General features: G+C 37.1%; 1 protein-coding gene and 1 long non-coding RNA gene across 3 annotated transcripts in view; both read right to left on the bottom strand.

Annotated features, from left to right (window-relative positions):
* Positions 1–2,349: 2,349 nt before the first annotated feature.
* Positions 2,350–17,736, bottom strand: part of LOC127857846 (RCC1 and BTB domain-containing protein 1-like) — a 36,538-nt gene continuing 21,151 nt past the window's right edge. For both annotated transcript variants that reach the window (XM_052394535.1, XM_052394536.1), the window contains exons 8-14: positions 14,099–14,289; positions 11,946–12,001; positions 11,358–11,428; positions 10,049–10,102; positions 7,017–7,114; positions 5,622–5,752; positions 2,350–4,140 (exon numbers count right to left, since the gene is read on the bottom strand). In XM_052394535.1, the coding sequence (XP_052250495.1) occupies positions 4,000–4,140; positions 5,622–5,752; positions 7,017–7,114; positions 10,049–10,102; positions 11,358–11,428; positions 11,946–12,001; positions 14,099–14,289 (742 nt within the window). In that variant the 3' untranslated portion in view covers positions 2,350–3,999. The remainder of the gene's footprint in view (positions 4,141–5,621; positions 5,753–7,016; positions 7,115–10,048; positions 10,103–11,357; positions 11,429–11,945; positions 12,002–14,098; positions 14,290–17,736) is intronic.
* On the bottom strand, positions 7,799–9,082 carry LOC127857861 (uncharacterized). Its single transcript, XR_008038660.1, has 2 exons — positions 8,558–9,082; positions 7,799–8,401 (listed from the first exon to the last, which is right to left on the bottom strand). It is a non-coding gene; the product is annotated as an uncharacterized LOC127857861 (long non-coding RNA).

Here is a 17,736-nt window from a genome sequence, read left to right on the forward strand (position 1 = left end):
CTCAAACTTGCCCCAGTCCTTGTGATATTGACTTATAATGTCAGCATTTGAAAATCATAAGGGGTCCTCCTTCGCGTTGACTAACCTAAACCAGCATATTAAATTAAAGGGATCTTTTCACGCTTTGGTAAATTGACAAAATTGAAAAAAGTTGTTTCAAATTCGCAAATTTTCGTTTTAGTTATGATATTTGTGAGGAAACAGTAATACTGAACATTTACCATGGTCTTATATAGCCATTATATGCATCTTTTGACGATTTTAAAACCTAAAAATTATAAAGCGTTGCAACGCGAAACGATTGAATAATTTGGAGAGTTCTGTTTTTGTCGTTAAATTTTGTGAAACTACGAAGATTGCTTATATAAGGTATAAAATACTTCATGTATATGTACTCGGCGGAATAGCTCAGTAGGCTAAAGCGTTTTTACTTCAGGACTCTGGCAGGACTCCAGGGGTCACTGGTTCGAAACCTAGTCCGGGCAATATTCTTTTCCTTTTTTTAATTTCATTCTTGATTTTTTACTGGAGCTTTTACGATACAATGTTTACATTTATCGATATAAAGCATTTAATGAATAAGTTAAAAAATGCCAAAATCTGTGAAAAGGCCCCTTTAAATGATCATAATAATTCATGTAATATAATTTGTGGCAGGATTTAAACATGTTACATTTACACAAGACCTTGATCTTTGTCCTTTTTACTTCAAAGCCAATAACATCTTTCTTTTCTACCAAAAAAAAGCAGCATATCCATTTGGATGATTATTTTAAGAGTTCACTAAATATTGTGGGGAAATCATTTTCATGATACAAGACCCTGTGACCCTGATCTGATGACCTCAATCTTATTACCCGTCTCACATTCTAACCAATTAATTACTTTATGAATTTGCATTATCATAGGTCAAAGTGTCCCTTAGATACATTCGGTACCCCTCGCAGATTATCATAATCGGACTCGGGAGAAATACGGGTTGAAAGTAGTCCGCCCACGTGATACCATTCTAAGAATGTTACAACAACAAAAACAATAACAACGATGGCGTCCATAATTCCTGTAGAGTTTGTACTTGCTCTGGCTTCAGAGCATAGAAAATCCCCATTTTCATCTTTGCAAAATGTAAACAACTCGCAAAACCGGCCATGTTTGTTTTTACTATGTAATTTTGATTCGCGTAGGCCCGCGAAGGTAGACCGCAATACCGCTTCCGAAATGTGTATTCATACTATCTCCTTCGAGGTACTTATCCGATGTTTGACGGAAAGGGCCGAGAATGTGCGATTGCCTTAGATATTGTGCAGACATACATTCCTATTACACACCCCGGTGACCTTTACCTCAAAATAAATGTATAAGCGTCATTCTCTTAACCCAAGCTATCAGCATACCAATTTAGATGATAGCAGGCAAGTGTTCACTAGATACAATGCAGGTACCTTTTTTTATAACAGCTCATGTGACCTTGACTCGGTGATCTTAAACTTTAAAAGTTTCCATTTCCTCCCATGTAACCATTTTACCCAATTTGCATGATATTAAATAGGTCGCCGTGGTGTAATGGATATGGTGTCTGCCTAGCAACCGGGTGGTCCTGGGTTCAATCCCCACTATGGGAGCGTTCTTTAGATCTCCCCCAAAGACTTGGCCCAGGAAACAGACTCGAGAGCGTTTCAATAAGCCTGAGGCTTTCGATGCAACCAAGTTAAAATTAATAGGTTTAAACTAAATAGGTCAAAGCGTTCTCAAAATAGTGCCAAGTATTTCATGTTAAAAACACATCTAACCTTGACCTTTGACCTCTTCCTTCCAGCCAAGTAACCTTTTAACAATTTTCATAACCATAGGTCAAAACATTTTCAAGATATTTTGCAGAAGAATTTACATCTACAAACCCTGTGACCTTTAGCTGTGATTCATAGTTGAAAGTTGTCTTCCTTCCCTCCAAAGTAAACATCATAAAAATATGCATGGTGTTAGATGAAAGCACTTAGATATTGTGGGAATATTAAAGACCTATGGACTGACCTACTTACCAGCCGACAGACTGGTCATAAGCATACAATCTGGCTTTTTCGAAGCAAAGTTAGGCAAAATAAAAAAGATAATCATTCTCATCATCATCACCGCACACTGTAATTAGTATCATAATAACAATTTGTACACATAAAAAAAGATAAGATTTATTTTGAGACGTATACAGACAACATAAGCCATTAAGGCTTTTGAACCGACTAGAAGGCTTCTAGCAAATAAATTTTCCACAAAAAAAGCTCAATAATATTCAACAAGACACCAATAATATTATGTTTTTGTTATGATATAATTACAACAACAAAATATAACAACACTTGCAAGAAACAGTTTATTTTCAAAATCACAAAGTACACTGATTGACTATGATTGCACGTAAATAAATTTCATACATTCTGTCACTGAAAGACTTACAATAATCTGTACATGTACAAAATGGATGAAGAAAGTATACAAGGTAAATGCTGGCATAGGTGCACATAAGTAATCAGTTTTAAGTTTAAACTGTTGATTCACCATCACACGGCAAAAGTAATTAGTGCAAATAAATAAATAAATGTACACATACCCCGGAAATAATTAGTACAAATAAATAATTTAATGTACACATACCCCGGTATAATTTATTTGTGCTAATTATTGTAAGCTTGAATACCAGAAATGTACAACTGGGCATTGGAATTAAATGTATCTAAATATGTTTTTAAGTATATTGGTTTTAGAAATAAAATATTTATCTAATTAAAAAAATGTCAAACATAATATTCTATGCATTATTTTTTTTACTGTTTGGTCCACTAACCTGTATCACAACATTAGTTAGCACGCACTCTTCTAAATTTGTGAAAATGTGAATATGAAACAGAACAAGCATATGTCATGTTTTCTAAATATTTGTTATAAAACTATGTGCCTGATATCAGTTTTAATAAATAATTTCATTTACAAAATACAACCATACAATCACATTCTGAAATACTACAGCAACCCAATTCTCTTCTGGAAGAACTACTATCTGGTACTAATGAAGTACCTGGATACAGATGGACATGTAATCTTCAAAGGAACACATGACACAGCCAACCAATTCATTTCTTCCAGTAGAAAAATTAAACAGCTTAACAAATCAACCTATTGCCAATGAGGTACAGACAGAGAGAAGAATAACATTTAATACTGCCAATCATCCAGCGATTTCCTGTTCACTCAAGCATTAAGGCATAGCTACCTATTCACTTTTTTTACAGTAAATAGAGCAACATGAGAAAGTTGCTTTCTCAGAGATTCAGTGCATGTTTTTGCACACATCATTCCATGAACATGTACATTACTGGCAAAATTATCCAATTTACTGTGTTGTTATTATTTATGATTTACTTGTGATATTGCAGAACAGGGATTTACCAAAAAAGCAACAAAACATCATGGTGCAAAAAAAATGTCTGAGCAGATTTAACAGGAACCTGGTAAAAACCCCACCGGCAGAGATTTTCCAGCAAGACTCATTGTACCAGCCAACACGGTTGATATTAATACTGCTCCTTGAACCGGAGCCTTGTAAAACTTTTCAGGCTAAGCTTTTAGTTCAATACCTGGAACCAATTTTCTGGCTGAGCTATTAGTTCCATGCTTGGAACCAATTTTCCGACTTATCTTTTAGTTCAATGCCTAGAACCAATTTTCTGGCTTAGCTTTTAGTTAAATGCCTGGAACCAATATTCAGGCTAAGCTTTTAGTTCAATGCCTGGAACCAATTTTCTGGCTTCGCTTTTAGTTCAATGCCAAGAACCAATTCTCCAGCTTAGCTTTTAGTTTCATTCCTGGAACCAATTCTCCAGCTTAGCTTTTAGTTTCATGCATGGAACCAATTTTACGGCTAAGCTTTGAGTTCCATGTCTGGAATCAATTTTAGGTGTTAGCTTTTAGGTCCTTAATGGTCAGTATTTATCTTCCTGAAAGCTCCTAGTAGCGAAAAGCCCCGGCCTGTCCGGCCTTGCGTATGAACTCCTTTAGAATAGACTCATCAAGTTCCTCAAAGGCGCATGTCTGAGTCACAGCAGTCATGTGGTTCAATGAAAACCGGAAGCAGAAATCCTCAAGTTCCTGAAATAAAAACAACTTATGAGCAGCGCTCTGGAAAAATTGGGCTTAATGCATGTGCATAGGCTAATCAGGGAGGACACATTAAGATTTTATTGCATTTTACGTTTAAAGAAAGTCTTTAATTAGCAAAAAATATAGTTTAGACAGAAAGTGTTGTCCCTAATTAGCCTTGCAGACTGTACAGACTTATCTGAGAAAACACTTTCTGCAGATGCATTAAGTCCCTTTTTCCTAGAGGGCCGCTCATTTATTGAAACAATACTGTCTACTGACTACAAGTGCAGTGTTACATGTCGCTGACACCACTTGCATATAGCAACCCCACTTACTTTTAACAACCATAATTAACTAGTCCCAACACAAATTCAGTTAGAAAAGGCTTCAATTAGTGAACACATGTAATTAATTTCTCAGCTAAAACATTTGCTGTTACATAAAAACTCTAGTAGACAAATCAAAATTTATATTTTCATATATTTAATGTGCACGAAACAAATTCCTAAACAAGGGGGCCATGATAGCCCATCAGTGCTCACGGTTGAATAATTATTGAAGGCTTGACTTCGGGATCTAGTTTTTGACACCACTTGACCCTGATTAAAACATGGCTTTCATATTTTCTATAAACATTTTGATTCAGTTTCATCAAGACCAGTCATAAATGTGGCTTCTAAAGTGGATTTTTAGATTTGATCTGGCGACCTAGTTGCTGAATGCTATTGACCCACAAACTTGGCCCATATATTGCCAAGATAAACATACCCACCAAGTTTCATCAGCCTTAACTCATAAATGGCGCCACTAGAGTGTACAATTTTTTTTAAATAAATTTGACCAGATGACCAAGTTTCTATAAACATGTGATCTAGATTCAAACTTTGACATGGTGACCCAGTTTTTGGATGCACATGAACCAGATAAATTCTCAGCCTAGATATTGTCAAGATAAACATTCTGACAAATTTTCATTTGGCCTCGAGTGGCAACACGGTTTCTAGAAAATTTGACATTGTGACCTAGTTTTTGAATGCATTTTACCCAGATTTGAAAATTAATGGAAAAACAGTCATAAAAACTGGCATAAGACAAACTTATGCAGACGGTTCATGATAACTTATGAAAAAAGTTAAATAGTCGTCCATCTGAGCTTTCTAAACTTGGCTTACGATAGAGTAATTGATAGCTTAAGAAAAACATCTCCGCCATGGCTCAGCGATTTCAGAAGCTTTTGAAAACCAAGAATCAAATGACCCTATTTTTTGAATGCGCAGGGGTCATATTATTTCTTCAGGGGTCAAAATACTTTAGTCAGAGTTCTTTTCTTCAACATATTTTTTAATGATCTGCACATATTTCTATGAATTACTTTGTGCTAGGACCTTCACTTTTCTGAGAAAACGTGAATACTTTCTATGCAAGAAAAATTCAAAGATAAAATATAGGTGACAGTGGTAAACAGTCTAAACAGTCTACCTACTAACCTTGGCTTCGTACTTGATAGCGGCTGCATACAACATGGCTACATTATGAACGCTGATACCGTGTCGAATGATCTGCTCACACTTCCTCTTGAGATGGGGCTCACAATAGGAGTTGGCTAGATCCAGGAGGCCTGAAGAGGGGGAAATGGTAAAGTTAGTAAATAATGGGGCTAACAATAGGAGTTGGGTAGATCTAGGAGGCCTGAAGAGGGGGAAATGGTTAAGTTAGTAAATAATGGGGCTCACAATAGGAGTTGGGTAGATCAAGGAGGCCTGCGGAAGGGAAAACTGTTAGTTTAGGAAATAGGAGGCCTAAGAAACACACTTCCTCTTGGGATCAAGGAAGCCTGCATAGGGAAATCATTGTTTTGTTGTCTTTTTACAATCTGTTGATAAACTAAATTGTCTACACCCAATGTGAGTTAGCTTCTTACACATTTTAAGACATATGCTTACACAAAAGTCATTTAATAACAATTAAATATGATTTATTTTCACATTTTTATTTAATAAACTCATCAATGTTGTGATTTTTATTTTCTACAAAGATAACAATATAATTATACTTTTTTTACTTTTGTCCAAGAATTGGGTATGTAACTAAGTCTAAAAATTGTGTATGTAACTATGGAATACTTAGCCTTCAGGCATAGGAATTAAAACAATGCGGGTATATTTCATAGTCATTGCCTTATGTCATTGCCTTATAAATCTTCAAATGTTTCATTTGAAGATAATCTGACAAATATGAGCTATGCTCTGTGAAACAGTGTTTAATGCACATGTTTGAAGTAACATCCCAGACAATTCACACAAGCTAATCATAGACTACACATTCTGCTTTATGGTAATTTACATTTTAAGAAAGTCTCTTCTAAGTGAAAATCTTGTTAAGGTGGAAAATGTCACCCCTGATTAGCCTCTGCGAGCTGCACTGGCTAATCTGGAACGAAACTTTATGCACAAGCATTTAAAAGTTTTCCCAAAACCAGGCTCATATGTTTGTTTACTTTATTTTGTAATTTGTTATCAAGTGAACATTCTCATTGTTTTGAGCAAACATGTTAATATTCCTTATTTAAAAAGACAACAACAACATACACATTGAAACAAACCCGATATCAACTCAAGACACATTAAATCTACCAGGTTATTATGTACTGTCATGGAATTTCAATCTCCAAACTCCAATGAAGTCCGCACAGGCTAATCTGGGACAACAATTTCTGCCTACACTGATGTTCATTATGAAAAGCCTTCCTCAAAATCTATGTATGGAGAAAGTGTGGTACCTAATTAGCCTGTGCAGACTGCACAGGCTAATGTGGAACAACAACACTTTACACACATGCATTAAGCCCTATTTTCCCACAGGGAGTTTAAAATCAATGTTACCTATGGCATCTTCTGGCAGCAGATCGAGCTGGTCTGTGTAGAGATACTTCAAGAATGCCTTGTACACGATGAAGGGATACTGAGTTATCTCTACCACGCTGTAGATAGAGGAGAACAACCAACAAAATGTTTGCATGTTTGTAGAATTTTGGTCATATTAAACATTATTTCAGTCACATAATGCGTGGTAAGAAACTTACTTCATTGCCCTCCCTAATGCTAAAAAAACATATTTCACAGAGGAAATACAAGTATTTGAGCCACACTCAGAAAACGGGAATTAATGCATTTGCCAAGTGTCGTTCCAGATTGGCCTGTGCAGTTTGCACAGGCTAATCAGGGACAACACTGTCAACCAAAACTTGATTTTTAATAAGAAGAGACTTCCTTTTAACAAACAAGAGCTGTGTTTGTGAAACACAATGCCCTTTACTGAGCCGCTTTGAAGCCATAAATTTGACCTTTGACCTTGAACGATGACCTTGACCTTTAGCTACTCAAAATGCGCAGCTCCATGAGATACACATGCATGCCAAATATCAAGTTGCTATCTTCAATGTTCAACAAGAGTGCCAAACTGTCACAAGATACGCCCGTTTGAAGGTTTTGGACAACTTGATAACTTTACCATGACCCATATTTGAACTTGACCTACATATCATCTAGACACAACTTCTGACCAAATTTGGTGAAGATCAGATGAAAACTACTTCAATTAGAGAGCGGACACCATGCTTAATGCTTGAAATGCACTAAGTGACCTCGTGATCTAGTTTTTGACCTGACATGACCCATATTTGAACTTGACCTAGATATTGTCTAGACACAACTTCTGACCAAATGTGGTGAAGATCGGATGAAAACTACTTCAATTAGAGAGCCGACACCATGCTAAATGCTTGAAATGCACTTAGTGACCCCGTTACCTAGTTTTTGACCCGGCATGACCCATATTCGAACTTGACCTAGACATTGTCCAGATACAACTTCTGACCAAGTTTGGTGAAGATTGGAAAAAAACTAATTCAATTAGAGAGCGGACACCATGCTTAATGCTTGAAATGCACTAAGTGACCCTGTGACCTAGTTTTTGACCCGGCATAACCCATATTCGAACTTGGCCTAGATATCAACTAGATGCAACTGCTGACCAAGTTTGGTGAAGATCGGATGAATACAATTTGAATTAGAGTCCGGACAAAGTAAAATGCACTAATTGACCCTTTGACCTAGTTTTTGACCCAGCATGACCCATATTCGGACTTGACCTAGATATCAACTAGATGCAACTACTGACCAAGTTTGGTGAAGATCGGATGAATACAATTTGAATTAGAGTCCGGACAAAGTGGCGCCGTTGAAAATGCACTAATTGACCCTATGACCTAGTTTTTGACCCGGCATGACCCATATTCGAACTTGGCCTAGATATCAACTAGATGCAACTGCTGACCAAGTTTGGTGAAGATCGGATGAATACAATTTGAAATAGAGTCCGGACAAAGTGGCCCCTTTGAAAATGCACTTATTGACGCTATGACCTAGTTTTTGACCCGGCATGACCCATATTCGAACTTGGCCTAGATATCAACTAGATGCAACTGCTGACCAAGTTTGGTGAAGATCGGATGAATACAATTTGAATTAGAGTCCGGACAAAGTGGCGCCGTTGAAAATGCACTAATTGACCCTATGACCTAGTTTTTGACCCGGCATGACCCATATTCGAACTTGGCCTAGATATCAACTAGATGCAACTGCTGACCAAGTTTGGTGAAGATCGGATGAATACAATTTGAAATAGAGTCCGGACAAAGTGGCCCCTTTGAAAATGCACTTATTGACCCTATGACCTAGTTTTTGACCCGGCATGACCCATATTCGAACTTGGCCTAGATATCAACTAGATGCAACTGCTGACCAAGTTTGGTGAAGATCGGATGAATACAATTTGAATTAGAGTCCGGACAAAGTGATGCCTTCCGCCCGCCGCCCGCCGCCCGCCGCCCGCCGCCCGCCGCGGGGTTTCACATAATACGTCCCGTATTTTATACGGGCGTATAAAAAGTTATGACCAAACTGTAACGAAGGTTAAAGTTTTAGGAACGAAAAATACAATGATATTTGACCTTTGACCTTGAAGGATGACCTTGACCTTGACTTTTCACCACTCAAAATGTGCAGCTCCATGAGATACACATGCATGCCAAATATGAAGTTGCTATCTTCAATATTGCAAAAGTTATAAAAGTTTAACCAAGGTTAAAGTTTTGTGACACACACATACAATGACTGACTGACAGACAGACAGACAGACAGGCCAAAAACAATATACCCCCAATCTTTCGATCCGGGGGCATAAAAATAGCATTTAAGCAGAAATTGTTGTTTCTGATTAGCCTGTGAAGACTTCCCTTATGAAATAATCCCCATTTTTCAAGATCTGGAAAGACACTTTGCGCTTGCATTCAGCCCTACTTTCTTAGATCTAGGATGGCACTATGGAAATGCATTTAAGCCCTGTTTTCCGAGAGGGAGGCTCATATATAAGCAGCAGTAATGGTGGTTAGGCTTAAAAAAATTACCCATTACGGCAAGTGCTACTCACTCTTTCCCTGGTCAGGCTTCAACACATTTCCCATTACAGCAAGTGCTACTCACTCTTTCTCTGGTTAGGCTTCAACACATTTCCCATTACAGCAAGTGCTACTGACTCTTTCCCTGGTTAGGCTTCAACACATTTCCCATGACAGCAAGTGCTACTCACTCTTTCCCTGGTTAGGCTTCAACACATTTCCCATGACAGCAAGTGCTACTCACTTTTCCCTGGTTAGGCTTCAACACATTTCCAATGACAGCAAGTGCTACTCACTTTTCCCTGGTTAGGCTTCAACACATTTCCCATGACAGCAAGTGCTACTCACTCTTTCCCTGGTTAGGCTTCAATAAATTTCCCATTACAGACTCATGTATAAGCAGAAGTAATAGTGGTTAGGCTTCAACACATTTCCCATAAAGCAAGTGCTACTTACTCTTTGCCTGATTCATCCCAACATGGTTGAAACATGGACCGGAAATGCTCACATCTGTAAATAATACAGGGCAGAAATCTAGACAGTAGTCAATTATGCAAATAATGTTTGGGTTTTTATTGTGTATTTTTATTTATTAACATTTGTATATAAGTATACACTATTGTACACATTAAGATAATGTTCTAATCACAATATCATGTATAACGTCTTACTTCTTCCCCCAAAATTACAACAAGAGCTTTTTCAAAGCTTGCATATTCTTCCACTTTTGTAGTAAATTGTTCATTTTGGTATAGTCTACTGATATAATGATCACAAAAACATATCTGAAGTTGAATAACTGTAGTATTTATAAAGTATATGATATAAACTTAAATAATTAAAATTATGAATAAAGACAATAAATGAGACCATTCCAAGAAACTGGATTTTCAACTATTGAAAAATTAATTTAGTTAAATTTAATTAATTTTGGCACTATGGTCTGCATCTAATCTACCTATACACAAAATTAAAGGTCAATGCCTCCTTTCAACTTAACTTACTTGGTGGAAACATATTTTAAATCTAAGTGCAGGTCAGAAGTATGGAACTTGGTAAGTGACCTAACACAAAGACTTCCAACACATTTGTAAAGTTTAAATTAAAGGAACCTTTTCAAAGATTTTGGCATGTATTGAAGGTTGTCATGAAATGCTTTATATTGATAAATGTTAACATTGGATCTAAAAAGCTCTAGTAAAAAACAAGAACAAAATTAAATTAACCCTCAACTGGGCTCTAACCACTGACCCCTGGAGTAAAAATCTATCGCTTAGACCACTCGGCCATCGATGCTCATACTATGATTGCTGTATTTGATACTTTATATAAACAATCCTTGAGTGTCACAAAATATAACGTCAACAACAGAACTCTCCAAATTATTAAATCGTTGCGCGTTGCAACACTTTATAATTTTCAGGTTTTTAAACCGTCAAAAGATGCATATAATGGATATTTTTGAGCATTGTAAATGTTCAGTTTCTGTTTCCTCACAAATAGCATTACTTCAATGAAAATTTGCGAATCTGAAACAATTTTTTTTTTAATTTTGTCAATTTACCAAAACATCCTTTTAAATACCTGTAACATAAACGGTGACATGGAGATGTTGCAATTTTTACATTACGCAATTGCTAAGTAAAGCAAGACATGAGTCCATAAGGCACGGATGTCCTCTAATTACTTTTTTGTCGAGCTAAAAATACAGGATGAATAAATACAAAATTATAACATTCACTATTGTTCAAAACAACATGGATACCTGATTTTCAGGATAGACTTGTGAACACATATTTCCTTGCCCTCCACTTTGAATTTTACATCACTGGTTATCTGAATAGCAGCTAACATATAAACATGGTGGCACCAGTATGTTTTAAAAAATAAATATGAACATGCAAGAAATGTGCCTCACTCTGGGAAAATGGGGCTTAATGCATGTGCATAGTCATCCCATATGGGCCTCCAGAGTCCACACAGGCTAATCAGGGATGACCCTTTCTGGATTTATTTTTTGTTGTTTGAAGAAAGTATCTTCTTAGCAAAAATCCAGTTTAGGCAGAAAGGTTCTCCCCTTGTTAGCCTCTGCAGACTTCACAGGTTAATCTGGGACAACACTTTATGCACATGCATTAAATCACGTTTTCCCAAAAAGAGGCTCATGAAACATCTTACTAAGATATATACGAGTTCAAAAGGCACTGAAATATTCTTTACAAACTTAACAATTTAAAATTCTCCATTTATTGGTAATGATCGCAGTATATTTTTAAAACAATCTAATAATAGTAATCATATAGACTACAGAATCCACAAAATATATTTTATACTCTCTGTGTGTAAACCTTACCGGGTCATCAAAGGACTGAGCGATACAGTTCATTACTCGACTGCCCTTCATCTGATCTGAAATAATCGGACAAAGGTCTTGGAATGAAGTCAATAACAAACACAGGCCTTGGAATGAAGTCAATAACAGACAAAGGTCTTGGAATGAAGTCAATAACAAACACAGGCCTTGGAATGAAGTCAATAACAGACAAAGGTCTTGGAATGAAGTCAATAACAAACACAGGTTTTGGAATCAAGTCCATAACAAACACAGGCCTTGGAATCAAGTCAATAATCAGACACAGGCCTTGGAATGAAGTCAATAACAAACACAGGCCTTGGAATTAGGTCAAAAACAAACACTGGCCTTGGAATGAAGTCAATAACAAACACAGGCCTTGGAATCAGGTCAATAACAAACACTGGCCTTGGAATGAAGTCAATAACAGACAAAGGTCTTGGAATGAAGTCAATAACAAACACAGGTTTTGGAATCAAGTCCATAACAAACACTGGCCTTGGAATGAAGTCAATAATCAGACACTGGCCTTGGAATGAAGTCAATAACAAACACAGGCCTTGGAATTAGGTCAAAAACAAACACTGGCCTTGGAATGAAGTCAATAACAAACACAGGCCTTGGAATCAGGTCAATAACAAACACTGGCCTTGGAATGAAGTCAATAACAAACATGGCCTTGGAATTAAGTCAATAACAAACACAGGCCTTGGAATCAGGTCAATAACAAATACTGGCCTTTGAATGAAGTCAATAACAAACACAGGCCTTGGAATCAGGTCAATAACAAACACTGGCCTTGGAATGAAGTCAATAACAAACATGGCCTTGGAATGAAGTCAATAACAATCACAGGCCTTGGAATCAGGTCAATAACAAACACTGTACTTGGAATGAAGTCAATAACAAACATGGCCTTGAAATTAAGTCAATAACAAACACGGGCCATGGAATCAGGTCAATAACAAACACTGTACTTGGAATGAAGTCAATAACAAACATGGCCTTGGAATTAAGTCAATAACAAACACAGGCCTTGGAATCAGGTCAATAACAAACACTGGCCTTGGAATGAAGTCAATAACAAACATGGCCTTGGAATTAAGTCAATAACAAACACGGGCCATGGAATCAAGTAAATAATAAATACAGGCCATGGAATCAAGTCAATTACAAACACCGGCCTTAAAATCAAGTCAATAACAAATAAAGGCCTTGGTGTCAAGTCGACAAACACAGTCATTTTACACATTTTACACATTTGACTTCAATCAAAGATTTAATGTGTCCAAATGTCAATGATATATTTGTTAATTATAAATTAACCATTATTGTGACTAAGAAACATAAATTTCATTTTAGCAGACTTTGTTTTTTTCATTCAGTGAACTATTTTTGATCTTTGTAAACTACCATAATTTTGTTAAATCAGACAATTTGTCAACTGTTTTAACTAGCGACATGTGCGCAAATTTGACATTGATGTACTAAAAATCTGCCCTAAGTAAAACAACATTTTTCCATAACCCTTTCCCACTCAGAAGTAAAGTGAAAATGGTTATGTGCAAACAGCATAAAACCAGAACATCCTGCGAGTAACTCACAGTCTGTTTGCTGCTCATCAGTATCTAAGGGTTGGAAATGAAGCCTTTAAAACTTGAATCTTGTAAGAAAGGTCTTTAATTAAATTTTACTTTCTAGGGACTACAAATGCATCAACATACGTATCTAAGTGGAAAAGGGTTTAATTGACAAGTGAGACCTGCAAATTTGACCTTCACTCACTGAATGAATGTGTACACCACATGACGGAAGTTACATTTCATGTATGTAGACTTACAAAAAACAAGATCTTATACAAAAAGATCTGCACAGGCTAATCAATAAACTAAACTCTTGCTAAGAAGAGACTTCCTTTAAACTATAATTTTAATAAAAGCAGAAAGTGCCGTCCCTGATTAGCCTGCACACAATGCACAGGCTAATTTGGGATGACACTTTACTCACATGCATCATACCCCGTTTTCACATAACAATGCTTGTATGTATCAAATAATCCTATCAATGATATTTGGACACTTTTCATCTTGTTTTTTTGTAAGTCTACATGCATTAAGCCCTGTTTTCTCAAAGCGGGGCTCATGTACACTCACTGACTGAATGCGTGCGCCAGGTGACTGGAGGTGTGGAAAATGCAGAGAACACGTCGTCCGTGCACATGAACTGTGTGAGTAGCGGGGTCGTGATGGACTGGCCCCTAGCCTGACCCCACATGTACACCTTGCCCGTCTCTGTCATGGCCGCTGAAATGTGCGAGTAGTGACTTGCCGCCACCTCGATAAATCTGAAATGTGGGCCATTTTTCATTAACTGCAATTCATTGAGAGAAATTTGTATATGTTCAGAAAACCAGGTAAAATTGTCACCAAATTATTTCATTTAAACATGATAGAACTTCCCTGACTATAAATTTGAAAATCCTATGACCAAAACTGGCAGTAAAGTATTCCCAAACTTCCTGTAATGTAAACTTGATTAGCAATACATGTAGCATCAGTTTGGGATATCTGGGCTACATGCAAGTGCATAAAATATTGTCCCAGATTAGCCTCTGCAGTTTGCACAGGCAAATCTGGGACGACCCTTTCGCTTAAACTTAATATTTTGATAACAAGAGATCTCCTTTAAATAAACAAGGGCTGTTTGTAAAATATGCATGCCCCCCATATGGGCTGTCAGTTGTAATGGCAGCTATTGTGTGAATACGTTTTTTGTCACTGTGACCTTGACCTTTGACCTAGTGACCTGAAAATCAATAGGGGTCATCTGCAAGTCATGATCAATGTACCTATGAAGTTTCATGATCCTAGGCCTAATTATTCTTGAGTTATCATCAGGAAACCATTTTACTGTTTCGAGTCACTGTGACCTTGACCTTTGACCTAGTGACCTGAAAATCAATAGGGGTCATCTGCCAGTCATGATCAATGTACCTATGAAGTTCCATGATCCTAGGCTTAATTATTCTTGAGTTATCATCAGGAAACCATTTTTTTGTTTCAAGTCAATGTGACCTTGACCTTTGACCTAGTGACCTGAAAATCAATAGGGGTCATCTGCCAGTCATGATCAATGTACCTATGAAGTTTCATGATCCTAGGCGTAAGCATGCTTGAGTTATCATCCGGAAACCATTTTACTATTTCAAGTCACTGTGACATTGACCTTTGACCTAGTGACCTGAAAATCAATAGGGGTCATCTGCCAGTCATGATCAATGTACCTATGAAGTTTCATGATCCTAGGCCTAAGCATTCTTGAGTTATCATCCGGAAACCATTTTACTATTTCGAGTCACTGTGACCTACACCTTTGACCTAGTGACCTGAAAATCAAAAGGGGTCATCTGCCAGTCATGATCAATGTACCTATGAAGTTTCATGATCCTAGGCCTAAGCGTTCTTGAGTTATCATCCGGAAACCAACTGGTGGACGGACTGACCGACGGACCGACCGATGGACCGACCGACATGTGCAAAACAATATACCCCCTCTTCTTCGAAGGGGGGCATAAATATACCATATAATTTGAAAGTGTGTTAGTTGTTTCTGATTAGACTGCGTAGACTCACTTGCATTCATCATAGTTTCCCCATTACTAGCTAATGATATTCAAATTAACATAACAGGAAGTTTGGGAAGTTTCGAAATAAAATACTCACAAATTTAGTCACAGGAATTTCAAATAAACAGTCATGGACATTTTAATTATGTCCCTATTAACATATCAAAAGACAATTACAATTTTTTAACATATATCCATTTCTTTCACTGTATTGCCCAATAGATCTTAATGAAAAAGTACTGTACTGAACCATTACATAAATTTCACTTTCATTTTCATTCTTCAATACTCATTCTATGCAGTCTGAGTAAAAATAAATTCTTAATGCCTATCATTAAACTCTTACTAATTCTACTGCACAGGCTAATCTGGGGCAAAACTTTTAACACATGTATTAAACCACATATATATATATATATATATATATGTGTGTGTATCGCATCATGTGAAAACCTGACTTAATGACAAATTTTCGATTTTTACTTTTTATAATTTTCTTATAGATTTTTATCTCCTGGTTTCAAATCTGCAACTCTTTTGACGGTGAAGGAACAAATAATATGCGGAATTGAAATCTTTAATACCACACTAACTAACGAATTTCTTTTAAACTACGTCGTTGACGTCTCGTATTTTCGGCGTTCATAACATTGTGTCGCAAGTTAATATTTTCGTGTTTTCTGTTTAATACAGCATTTCAACTGCTCATAAGTAACTATCGGTAACATTTAGATATATAACTATACCATTTAAATACAAAAAGTTAATAAAAGTAAATGAATCCGTGAGGTTGTGAAACACAACAATATCCACTTCCACGATTATTTTTTGAGACATTTATTTCTCAATACTGAAAGTTGTATATGTTGAAGTGTGTGCTAATCAAACATCACAATCTTCCTGATGCACAAACACTTCACGATGTACAGCGGACACGTAGGGGGAGACCATCTTTGTCAGGTAAGTCCGACACTGCTCCGACAACCCTGCAGCTGTGAGCGTGCGCGGTCTCTCCGTTGCGACAAAACCAGATTCTGATGTCAAAAGAATCTTCGTCTCTTCTGATCCATGTCGTTCCCATGCGAAAACATACCCGGGACACCGCTGCTCAAATCGGAAGTACTGATATTTCCTGCAATTCAATAATAATTATGTTAAAAGTCAATATAATTTACTGATACTTTATTTGTGTCGCTTTTATCAGTATACGGAATATAAGACTCTATACAGCACGTATTTAGTGTAAACAATCAATACCGAATGCCCGGCAACGCTCTGAACTTTGGCTGCAGGAAAGCGCGCCAATCCTCCCTTTGCCACTGGTGGTATTGGACGGAGACGTTGGAGTTGGATGAATCATTCACGACGTCCGACAGGTGTGCAACCGTACTGACATCGCAACGTCTAAACCGCTTTTTAATAGCGGCAAAGCCACTGTCCACGTGGCTGCGAGCGTGCCCTGTAAAATAAGGAACTGGCTGCGTTTTTTTTCCAACATTAACTAGTATACGTATAGTTTCAGGCGAATTTAAAGTTATAAATCCTTCCTCAATCCCAATTTCCGTACAACAATAATTATTCAAGGATCGAAATACATGCAGAACCCTAAGTGAGCACTGTGCTGTTTATCATAAAACAAAACACTAATAAAACCAATAATCTCAAGCATCTATATATTGTTATACGTACCTGGTATTTGCATTAGGTACTGTATCGTCGCGTTCTGACCCGTCATCACTCGCCACAAAAAGTAGCCTATGACAAAACGATTCTTATTTTGTCCTGAAATTTAGAATTAAACAGTTTATAACAACACTAAATATAAAACTGTTATTCTCTTCATTTATTGGTGTATGTTTATACCTGAAGATTGATCAAATACGAGACAGCAATATAAGGCATGCAATCAACCTACCTGGGCAGTTGTTGGCGTGGATGGAGAATTCTGAACTTGGAGCACTGTGTTGCCGAAACGCCCAGTCAAGCATGGACAAAACAGCGTTAGGGCCCTGAGAGAGTTTGCCGTCTTCTCCGATCGTCTGTGCTTCATCAAAAATGAAGTTTAGTTGACTTCGACCGCTTACACGGAAACCAAAAATATTCACTTTCATCAGGGACAGGAAGTAAAGCGGGCCCATCTGTCTGCTCATGTGCGGAATACTCACA

This window comes from Dreissena polymorpha, chromosome 14, assembly GCF_020536995.1.
Source record: "Dreissena polymorpha isolate Duluth1 chromosome 14, UMN_Dpol_1.0, whole genome shotgun sequence".
NCBI lineage: Eukaryota > Metazoa > Mollusca > Bivalvia > Myida > Dreissenidae > Dreissena > Dreissena polymorpha.